This window comes from Dipodomys spectabilis, unplaced genomic scaffold (assembly GCF_019054845.1).
Source record: "Dipodomys spectabilis isolate Male_0828 unplaced genomic scaffold, ASM1905484v1 ptg000108l, whole genome shotgun sequence".
In the NCBI taxonomy this organism is placed as follows: Eukaryota; Metazoa; Chordata; class Mammalia; order Rodentia; family Heteromyidae; genus Dipodomys; species Dipodomys spectabilis.
The window spans coordinates 11,917,967-11,930,147 of NW_024870785.1; the positions used below are offsets into that span (position 1 = coordinate 11,917,967).

A 12,181-nucleotide genomic window follows, 5' to 3' on the forward strand; every position below is an offset into this window, starting at 1 on the left:
TTGCTTAGGAGGGACACGCTCTATAGATGCATATATTTATAAATATCACCAGGATGATTACCAGAAAGCAACCCAAGATTGTGTTTAATGTTGTTAAAATGACAGGCAAACTGGATGCAAACATGTTCGCTGATACACTTACTCCACTGGTTATGTAAGACCAGATGTACAAAAGGGCAAGCACCAAGTCCAAGAAATCAGTTCCGGTTTCTGAGCGTTGTGCTGCGGTCTATTCTGCTTCGCGGTTACAGTACGCTTCTTCAAATTTCCCCATGACACAAATTAATGAAATATGTTGAACATAAGGCAATATAAAAAGCAAGCATTTTAAAACAGATCAGTAGATTTGTGTCATAAAATACACTTGTATATAAAGAAGTATAATTTGAATCTCTCTAAAACTCTCATTGTTAAACATTTTGCTAGTTATGTATGGTATTGGCCTTCAGAATTGATATTGATAAAGACAGACTATAAAACTTACTTGGTAAGTTTTAACTTTTGAGTCACTTTATGTGATCATGTATGAAAATATGTTGAAAAATTGATTCCATTTCTAATTTTCTATCACTGGTGACATCATAAAATATTACCTTAGACCTGAAAATAATGCTAAGAATAAGTAAAACTGGCTTTAAAAAAAAATACTAAGGTTAAAACTGTTGTTAGCCGGGCGCTGGTGGCTCACGTCTGTAATCCTAGCTGAAATCTGAAGATCGAGGTTCAAAGCCAGCCCAGCAGGAAAGTCCTTGAAACTCTTATCTCTAATAAACCACCAGAAAACCGGAAGTGGTGCTGTAGCTCAAATGGTAGAGCACTAGCCTTGAGCTGAAGAACTGAGGGACAGCGCTCAGGCCCATAGTTCAAGCCCCACGACTGACAAAAACAAAAAACCAGAACTGTTGTTAAGCCAGGCTCAAGTGGCGCACACCTGCAATCTTAGCTGCTCAGGAGGCATCTTACTAGAAAAGTTCATGAGACCTTATATAAAAAATAACCAGCCAAACACAGGACTGAAGGTGTGACTCAAGTGGTAGAGCAGCAGCCAAGCACAAGCACAAGATTATTTCCAGTCAGCATAGTGGAACTTGAACATGCAAATACAATTTAACCCATGCTCGTGGCATGCAAGATAATCTACTGCATTAGCTAACTTACAGCCTCCCTCTATTTCAAGCGGCTTTGACTGTTTCAAAAAGGACAAAAGGATGCCCATCTCCAAAGGATCCCAGTTTTCCACAGTTATTCATATTAATAACACATTATCTTTTCCTAGGAAGAACTCAAGTGATGTCAAGCAGGGACATTATATTTTAGAGCATAAAACTTTCACCTACTTTAAAGGAATCTATTTCTAGTATTTTCATTCAGGTCAACCATGAATTATATGTCCTAAAAAGTAGATACCATGCCATTTCCATTACATATGTTAGAAATTTAAGTAATTCTCTAGTCTTCTAAAGTGAAATATTAAAAGTGGAAAAAAGGAAGGGGAGGAGACATGTAGGGAGAAAGGGAGAAGGAATCGTGGGAAGAGGAAGAAGGTATTGGATGCCCTCCGCGCTCTCCCCACAGCTCCCTGTGTAGGCTGTCTTCCAAAACTGTTTATTGAGTTGAAGTGATTTGTACTACCTTGGTTAGAGAAAGCTACATCATATGCATGTAATATTTTCATTTTCCTATGGATTAGGAACATATTTGTATTCACAATATATGTAAATTAACAATCCTTGATTTTTCTACAAATTGAGGAACTGTACAATATAAATCACAGAAAATACGTTACTGTGAAGGCATTAGTAGATAGGCACTTTATGTCAGTTCCTATTTATATTGCTTTGCATATTTTAGTTTTAGAATTCCTGCCAGTCACAACTCTTTCTGGGAAAAGAACTGCAAGAGTTGAAACTTAGTAAGAATCAAGTAGGCTCCCCTCTCTAGATCACATCTATACGGCTAAGAGCATCACCCTTTAGCCAAAGACATCAGCCTCGATGTCATTAAAAGTGAAAACTAATGAGACTGCTCAAGGCTGGCCACTGTTACCCTGTGTGTCACTTATTTGGATTAATTGATGACTAAATGGAGCTACTTATTTGTTGACAACACTTCATGCTTAGGGGTGCGATTTAGTACAGTGGTTGGTCTGAATTGAAGTATTTACTAAGACAAAATGTCCTAACCTAACAAATCTAGGGTTTTAACTGAAATACCCTCAAGCAACATTACCTGTAATATTGTGTGTTACATTGGCTTTTAGGCTGCTTATTAAGTAGTTCAGGAGCTCAGAAATGGGAGAGAACCTAAAGTAGTGCTTTCTTGTATTTGTGGATTGGCACTTCTTGTTGAAAATATTAACAAAATGAGGAATGTAGAATGGCTGTGATTTTCTAGAGTGAGAATTTGGGTATGTTCTTTAAATACACTCGAAAGCATTATCCATTCCATTACAGAACAGGAACAGCGTTGCTTTTATTTTCTTCATTTGTTTAGATCCAAAGTCTACAGTTTCATTTAGCACATCTTGCAGGCACACACCTTTGCTACCCATGGGTGGCGTCTTGGTTGACCTAGGGAGAAAAAAACGAACCAGATTATCTGGGTTATATGGTTGACTATAGGTTAGTTGAGTGATGGAGAGAAAGGATGAGGGAAATGACGGCAGAAACAATAAAAGTATAGCTTAGAATGTTTTCCCTCTTGAAATAAAATACATTCCATAGTAAACACACTCTTGTTTTATACACAAGGTAAACAGTTAAATATGATCAGCGGAAAGAACTTGTGCTATTGTAATTGTTTTCTTTTATAGCACCCACCGTAAGAAGTGTGTTCGCGAAGGCTGTGATTGATGCGCCGTTCATACGGTCCGCATTTTTCTGCTTCATACATCATCATCAGCCATCTCCAGCACTCCAGTCCCAAATCTGTCCTACTTTCTGTTACCTGGCTTCTGCTGGTGATTCATGAGCCAGAATAGTAACAGGAAAAAAAATCCACTCGGGCCTTTCACAATGTATTTGTCCTCTGGAAATTCTGAGAAATCTGGTTTTGCTCATCAGACTCATGCAAATGTAGTATTGATTGACAATGATGTATATAGATCCACACGCATAACGTGCTACGTAAAAGCCACTAAAATGTTCTATTAATGGCAGAATGCATACTGATTACCAACTACTTCAGAACTGATGTGACAACTTATATGAATGCAGTTTTTTTTGGTACTTCCAAGATCTCTCTTGCCACTATTATTTCAGCTGAAGTTAAATTTAAATGTAGGGAGTAAAACTCTTAATTTTCTAAGCCAATAAAGTGATAAAAGCTTGGTGTCTTTCACCAATACTTGCATAAAAATATGAAATGTTGCACTATGGTTTTTTTTAAAATCACTTTAATGCAAAGATGAAGGACGCCAAATATTCTGGAGAATAAGGGTTGAACTTGAAACACTATAGCAAACAGTTAATAAGATGTTGATGCAACTGGACTATTTTTTTTTTTGTGAAGATAGATTTCAATCTTAGAAGCAAGCAGGGTTTAAAGAGCCAAGAAAGAAAGCCCAAATGGCACTAAAATCACAAATACAAATGGAGCTTAAAGTTCATATTGTCTTGGTTCTTCTATTACTAGACATCTGTTATTCCCTCAGGTTTCAGGAACGTATAAATGCCAGCAAAGGAGCAAGCAGACTTCAAAAAGTCTAAGATAGAAACTCCAACCTGGGATTCACTTGTGAGTCAAAACTCTTTGCTAATGAATTATTCCAAAGGAAAGACACTACTGAGGGATACTTTCCCCCATCAGATAAGACCTCCAGGTTCACTAGCAGGGTCAAAGTAACAGGAATGCTCTGGTCTAAAGGTGCTTTGCCAACCTTAATGGACTCCAGGCACTCACCTGGGTATACAGCTTGAACCAATAAAGTGATCACAATGGCATGATGAATAAGGTACAGCACTCTAGAGAGCAGGTGAACATCCACTCCTCCATCTAAGTTGTGACCTATATGCAGACTGCAGCTTACTTACAAATGGACCATCTTGGTCTGTGCCGTGCTGGAGAAGGAGTGAAGTCAATGTAAAAAGAAACTCTCCAGTGAATTCAACACCCATCATGTTCAAAGATAATTCACCTGGTCCATCTCCCTATTTTATACAAATTTCAAAAATGTGATTTTACTAACGATCTATAAAAGCTACTGACATTAAAAAGTATTAGCTTCAACTCTTCAAAAATCTAAGTTTAGTTCTTCTGTGTTTCAGCGTCTCTCTTGCCTTCTATGTACGAAAGTGAGTTAATTTTTTTCAGTATGAAGCCATAACTAAACTAAATAATGGTCAGAGGATATGCAACGGAAAAGCTAGAAAGAATACAAGAAATATTTTTTGTATTGCGTTTGAATGGAAAAATGATTTTTGTTTTCATTTTCTGTGTGCTGTTCAATTCATGTAGTTATTTTAAATGATGTGCTTATTAGTATATGAGTCATTTAGCCCTGCATAGGTAAAACTATGTAACTACATTGAACTCTGTAACTGGAGGATTTTGCTTATGTGTGAAAATGTTAAAAGGAATTTTAAAGAAGTGGTAAGATTCCAGCTGAAAATGGCTAGAACCATGTATTTAGATTTGCATGCATTCTTTTCTATATAGAGAAATGAATATGCTAAAGAGTATATGCTAATGCAGTTTTTTAAGCTACTGAATGAAACACCTCTACCAGCTTAATGACACCTTCCCAAAGGTAGGTAATATTTTCCAGAGAAATACCTCTTGCTTGTGGCAAACAGGTAACTAAATCACTAGAATAATGGGTAGCATTTTGGGGCCCCTACAGTTGTAGATGAATGAACATTTTTGCATCTTTAAAGGCAGGCAGTCATATTTTTATAGTTCAAAAAAGTCTTCTGTGCCACCAAATTCAAACAAGAGACACAAAGCGGACTGTCCACGCTATCCTGTTCTGAGAATTCTGCCTGCCGAATATTTCTAGTTCAGGGAAATGCACGGTCTCATCAAAATCTTTCTTACTAAACAAGCACCTCTGTCAGAAGTGTCTTAATTTCTTATCACAGAATTTTATCCACACAAGGAGCAATAAATAATTCATGTCACTGCCTCTTTGTTGTGTGTCCCTGAACTGCACAGAGCTGGAAGGCTGACAGCTGTGTCAGGCAGGACAAGCACCAAAGATCTGACATGACAAGTGACTAACAAGTTTCTTTCAGTTCATGCTGAAAGGAGACAATGGTCCAAAGTGCAGAAAGAAATCCTGAAACAAAACGAAACTGCTTCTTTCTTTTTTACCTAAGTGTTTGCTATGAGCTTATTTCCAGCCCACAAGCCCTGGTCATTTTTATAGGACTGCCCAGCCCCCTTTATTCCTCACACTCGCCTGGCCATTTACGCCTGGCCACGGATCAATATGAGCAATTCTTGGAGAAATACGATGTCTCCATGACAACCAAGCCACAAATTCTCAGTGGAAGGCAGTGAGACCAGTAGTGAAGCCTCCAGAGGTTTCTAGGCCTATAAGGTGAGAAGTCTTAAAATGCAGGAATGGACAGAGGGAAAAGCCCGAGTAATTCATTCTTTATTACCAGTTTAATGATGTCCGATGTATAGAAGAGTACTCACTTCCTTGTAAGTTATGATTATCAGCACCTATGTCTTTTAATTAACCTTTCTATTTTTGATCTGTCCTTTTGTTTGCATCAGTCAGGTAGAGCATGCTACTCTTGAATCCAACTCATATTATGGGGAGAGGGAAATTTATTCTACTTTTTTAAGTGGTTTAATGCTGATCTATTTTTTTTTTTTTGGGTCAAAAACAAGAGGCACTTATGTAATTATCGCTTGAATAACTGGTTGGTAGGAAAGATTTACACTAAGACACTTTTAAACTAAACTTGTCTAACTACAAAGATTTGAAACTAAGTCATTTAAAAATAATTTTTATTATAGAAATTTATTTCTACCTTTACCCTCTCACTTCTCCAGTGAGACAGATCCACACTTCGGCCAGGATAGAAGCTACTTTGTTCACTAAAAACTGCTGTCACTGCTCAACACTGCTGTGCCATGGGGTCCTGCGGCAGAAGTTGGGTTGAGCACCGCTGCCCAGCAGAGGTTCATCTTTTGAGGAATCAGGCATAAGAGGGGACTGATATACAATGCCATCACCACTGGTCTGTTGGGGTTCTAAGATGACTTAGGGGACCTGACATAGATTGCAGGCTGCACCTTTCACTGAAAATTAAATCTCAGTAGCTCTCCTCAGGGAAGGATCAGGGGACTGTTTGCAGCTGCCCCTGTCAGCAAAGGCAACAAGATTTGGAAATCTCTTAACTAAGCTGACAGGCCACAGAGAGGATGAATCAAAAATATGATACATGGATCAGCACACAAGGCTGTGAGAGGGTGGAGAGTACACCAGTGCCAGAATAATGCTGGGAGGAGAAATGTTCATCGTGTGAGTGGGGGAGATCCTGTGGCTCTGTCCTTCAGGGTAATGGATACCTTTGAGCATCTTTGGGCTTTGTAATGATTCTGGAATGGCATTTGACTTTTGCAAGATTAAAAAAAAAACAACTTAATTACTCATTAAAATTAGGTATACTTCAAAACAACAACAACAAAAATCTATGCTCCGGCTTTCTGGCTGCATCCCTCCAGTATGTTTTTGTCTGTTCGTTCCACAAAGAACCTAAAAATACTCTGGCGTAGAGTCCACTTTATGGTGTGACAGAGGCTTACCATTTTTCTCTTCTTTGAAAACAACCCTTCCGGTCAAGCCAAAATGCTCTTTTCCCCATTTGCTTTTAGAAAGGTAAAATCGTAATGCGGACACAATTCCTCTTTTTTCTCCATTTCTGCCTGACTCTTGTTAGATCTCATTAGTTGAAACATTTAAAAATGCCAACATTTCTCTAGTTTCCGATCTCTGCATGTATTAACCAGTTAAGCTTAAAATTGATGATAATGAACTAATAGTGTCAGCTTCCCTTCTCAGCCATAAAGCCTTTGTACTTCTTCCAACTGAATTCTTGATGAAAGAGGAAAAGATAACAGCTCCACACCGTGACCTCTGGAGGTGACCATTAATTTGACAGTGCAGCTGCTAAGAGAAAACAGCATCACCATGTCCCCTCTCCCAGCACCCTCCCAAGGACCCCAAAGCGGTGTCAAATTTATCATTTTATATTTGACTATTTTTAAATGGCTTTCACCTGGACTCTCAGACTCTTCTAAGACACATCTGTCAGGCATGTCCTCACCATCTTGGAAGTTTGCCGAGTTTGAGTTGCTGTCATGCTTGACCGGACAGACTAGAGCTATTAAAAAAAGCAAGACAGAGAGAAAGGGAAGAGAAAGAGGACGATGAATAAGTAGTAGCAAACACCATTAGAACATTTCAGTCCCACAGATTGTTTCTAAGGACCTGCTATGTAAACACAAATAATAAATTGAAATAAAATGTATCCTCTAAGTATTTATTGGCAGACATGTAATTAGTTGCAAAATCTATAGATGTGACTTTATCTTAGAAGAAAAATAAGTCCACGGCATCAGCTTAAAAGCTACCAAGTAACTAAGTGATGCCTTCAGAAGTAGAAATCGTAATTTTAGTGCATAAATCTAAAACAACATAGTCAATTAATGGCAACAGGACACAGAGAAGAACATGAGACTACTCCATTAGAAAGATCAGCTTTACCCTGGTGACAAGGCTTCCTTTGTCACACAAATCACAGCTAATGAACATTTGGTATTCGTTTTGGTTCTTGTATTAAAGACAGTACTGAACATGAAAGAAATCTTGGAATACAGGGTAGACACAGAGGGCTGGAATTTTGAGCTGCATATCTTTCAATGACTTGCCCTGTGTTGGTGTTTCCTAAGTGTGAATTATGTCCAGAAACAGAAGTGAGTACAGGAGTCTAACCTTTCCTCTGAACATACCACACTCACTCTGTTTAAGGAACAGGCCCTAAGTTCTCCATTTCCCACAGGTGTGATATGCAGTCTCAATTACCTCCGGAAGTCACATTCCCAGATTTTTTTTCTAGCAATCTATTGGGAAAGTTAAGCTTTGTCTTTGTGAAGGAATTTAGTGAATCAAGACAGGTAAGACAAGCCTCTAATCATATATATTATGTCACACTAATGGGAAGCCGGAGTATGAAGACACATGCACAAACAGGCACACAGACACTTGTATATTGAGCATGACGGAATCTGATGCATTATAAGTTCCTGTAGTGAACACCAGCACTGTCTCTTCAGCTCTTGATAACACACAAACACCCACCCACCATATTTATAAGCAGTAAATATATAATAACCAAATATACCTTTATAGAAGCTGGACAGAAAATGTTTGTTGGCATAGGGCCATTGTTACTAAATCTCCATTAGGAGATGAGAGACACAGCATGGAGGCTGGAGACGGTGCTACTTCACACTGTGAGTGACACCGAGGTGCCTTAGCAGCGGTCACACCTGCCACACTCTTCTGCTCGCTGTAATGGCACATGTGCAGTGTTGGAGTTACACTCCAAGGCTCACACAGACACACTTTGGAGGAGACTAGTAATGTAATTCTGGTCGAATATTCCCTCTAGACAGTATCATCAGCCCTCATGGGACACAGAAACAACTTTGTCTGGTGGAAGTGAGCATACTGGGCATTCATTACTTCTCAGAAACCTTTTGTTTGGGGGAATATATAGATATATGTGTATATGTACGTATTTGTATATACACACACATATATATGTACATGTATCTATACAAAAGTACTTATTGCAGAGAATTCTCATCAAAAATATTGATCAAGTACTTACATATATGTATAAAATTCTTTAAAAAGTCATTTATAAAATCAAAATAGATGTTACATCTGTTTCATTCATTTTTCAGTGCTCACAGGGCCTGGACCACAGCAGCTATTCTCAAGAGGATCTGTGAGATAAATGAATTAACAAAGGACTAAAGCAGAGGATCTAGGCTAGAAGTCTGGCTAACCCAAGAGGGTATGTGCTTTCAATGGTCATTCTGTTAAATCTGTTCACTTAATGCCATAAATGCATATTTGTAAATGGTGATGTGCTTTTTTAGTGTGTGATTCAGAAGGAGAGGCATGCATAGCCTAGGTAATCATGGATATAGCTGCCTTTAATTTAATTTTCCTCAGCTTAAATCATACTTATAGATTACTTTTTTGAATCCATAGATTTTTGTGGGATGTTTAAGTGGAATAGTTTAAATGCATCAAAGCTGCAGAAAACTATTACAGCGGTCAAAATTTCCTGGCTTGTTTAATGATTTTTTTTATCTCCATATATCTTTCTTATTCATTTTCTAAATTACAATAGGGAATCAATTATGTAGCTAAATCTTTTACTGAAAGCCAATGGGGTAGCACCTCTATCTATTTGAACAAATGCATTGTACTTGTCAGCCAATATGTTATTTCATAATTTAACACTTTCTCCCACCCATTCATTTGTTCATTCCTCCTAATACTTACCAAACACCCAAATATTTAAAGATCTGTCCTAAATCAAAGACTTCAAAGGGGAAGAGAATTTGGTATTAAAATAACAAATATATGCCTGTAACCATTTCTAATGGCAATAAAGTAGATGCAGGATGAAATGATGTATATAATCTCTCAAGAAGGCTAGAGAGTTAGATGTCGATTTATCCATAAACTCTCATGGTTATGTGTAACATGCAGTTTTTTTTTTTACTTCAATCTCTGATTTTTGGAAATGTCAAGAGAGGGTTATTCAGGCATTTTGCTAAATTACAGGTTAGCTTTCAAATTTTAAGTCCTTTTTACTCTACAGTTCATAAAGCATTCAGTTAAACTCACTATAGAAGAAACAATGACATAATATGTCACGTGGGAGTACAGGCACTGGAGAGGTTAATTACTGCCATTCTACTTTTTTTTGCTGGTATGTGTAATGTGTGTGTGTATGTGGAAGGCTAATCCTTGCAATTGTTCTTTTGGGTGCATCCTGTGATGCTTCATCATTAACTCTGACATGATATGTGACCAAGGCTTTGCTAATGAATCATTTCAAAACTGGTGAAATCAACAAATATTGATCTACTGCTTATTATGGGTAAAATGTCTTGCTATACCACAAGGGAGAGAGAAATGAAGGAATGTTAATGTACCCTCATACGACTTGCGATCTAGTCGAAGCACAACGAGTTTAATAGGGGCATTAGAGACCACATTCCAAGAAAAACATGCATTTCATTTTGGCAGAGAAGAATTCTCTGCAATAAGTACAGAGATGAAATTTGAATTGGACCTTTTGGAGGGATTATGGGAAACCCAAAGTGAACTCATCTACATTAAAGAATATGAACATAGGCCCGGCTAAAGAACTTTTGGCCTAGTGCCGCAGATGTACACGCTGGTATTGCTGCCCGCATGGTGTGTGTTTTAATGAATCCCCCTTGTCTCTTTCAGCTTTTCCAGAATTGATGTTGTTGGCCACTTCTCACCTGTGGAAGTCAACTATAGACAGTTTTTCCTGGGTCCTAGGTAGTCAATAATGTGATCTTTACTGATGGTGGGCCCATTTATCACAGTAAGTTGTCCTTTCACGTATTGACTTTTATTTATCAATAACCAAGGCCATTTGTAGCTCATCACTAAAGTTCTTGGGTATTTTCAGAAGTTTTTGAAGGCACTTTCAGAGGTTGGCATCAGTACAGTGCAAATCGGTTGTTAGGCTCATCTTGAACTTAAAATCAGCTGGGTGTTTCATCTGTAACGGGTCCTGGAACGGTCCACAATTGCAGGCATGGGAGCCAGCAAGATAAAATCTTCTTGATGGTTTTACCAGTGATGCAATGCTGGCCCTTCCATCCTCTCCCCACACACCCAACAACATCAGCGTCCACCAGGCCAAGGTTCTAAACATCTCTCAGTACCTTCAGTGGCTGGAGTTCATGTGCTTTACGTGGATGTTTGCTTCCAAAACCTTTACAATATAATTCTTCTAGATCTCTTACGTGGTTCCGTATTCTTAAAACGACACCCAGGACTGCCCTGTGAGGATTCATGAAGACCCTATAAGGATTCGTTTTCTCTTAATGTGGTGGCAGGGCTGGTGGAATGCTTCTCTACCACTTCAGTTATCCTCTAAAAATCCCTCTTTCCTTTCTTCACCATTTGTAGAAAGAGTATTTGCTTTTAAAAGTGGCTAGGCCTAGCCAGAAAAGACTAATATCCCCCAATAGCCACAAGAGAGAAGCCACTAGAAAAGAATTGTCATCCACTTTCATAATCAGCACATGATCTTTTGAGCTGGGCCACTTATATCCAAACACAATTCATAGTGTGAAAAAATTCTGGAGCTCCAAATAATGTTTTCAATACAATGACATACGAATGATTTAAAAGAGATCCCATTCATCATCTATAAAGACATTTGGAAGTAACAGGGATATTTATAGAAAATCATTAAAAAGAAGATACAACAGTTAGGCAAGTTGGCCAAATGGAGTAAACTACTATAGTACCAGATAAAGATTGGACATGGGAATAATGCAGAGGTTGCAGAGTTAGGCCCTGTGGAATGGAAGAACTGCGTTGAAATATTCTAGCTTAAAATGGTAGCAGCAGCTAACACTTTTCCTACTGGAAAACTTATCTCTCTTCCTAATCTGAATGTGAACCTCAAACGAAAAAAAAAAAATTCAAGTAGACGTTAATGCTAACACAAAACTGGCAGGACATACAACATACCCTGAAATATATTTAAAATTAGAGGGAAGCATAATCCTTGAAGAGAATTAAGTGATAAAAGTTTGTAAACAAAAAGGATGCCATCTGAACAGACTCCAAATGCAGTTTACAAAGTAGCTTCTCTCTGGAAAGATTTCTTATCAGGAAAGCAAGTCTAGCCAAATAACCAAGTATGCATTACCCCTACTTTAAACAGTATCTGTCTGAGATAATCATGTGGTAGGAATGTTTTGATCACATCTAAATAGCAATAGCTACCACCTGTGCCAGATTTCAGTCTTCCTCGGTGTGGGTTGAAAACTGGAGAAAGAAATCAAAGAGAGATGCCAGAAACAAAATTAGGTATCTAATGCGTCTTTATGACTAAGTAATAAGAGTTTCTGCCATCATCCTGCAAGTATA

General features: G+C 38.1%; 1 protein-coding gene across 1 annotated transcript in view; it reads right to left on the reverse strand.

Annotated features, from left to right (window-relative positions):
• Positions 1–855: 855 nt before the first annotated feature.
• The window catches only part of Wdr72 (WD repeat domain 72), a 175,115-nt gene continuing 163,789 nt past the window's right edge, over positions 856–12,181 (reverse strand). Inside the window, exons 19-20 of the mRNA XM_042687832.1 lie at positions 7,233–7,337; positions 856–2,570 (exon numbers count right to left, since the gene is read on the reverse strand). Coding sequence (XP_042543766.1) covers positions 2,515–2,570; positions 7,233–7,337 — 161 coding nt within the window. The 3' untranslated portion in view covers positions 856–2,514. The remainder of the gene's footprint in view (positions 2,571–7,232; positions 7,338–12,181) is intronic.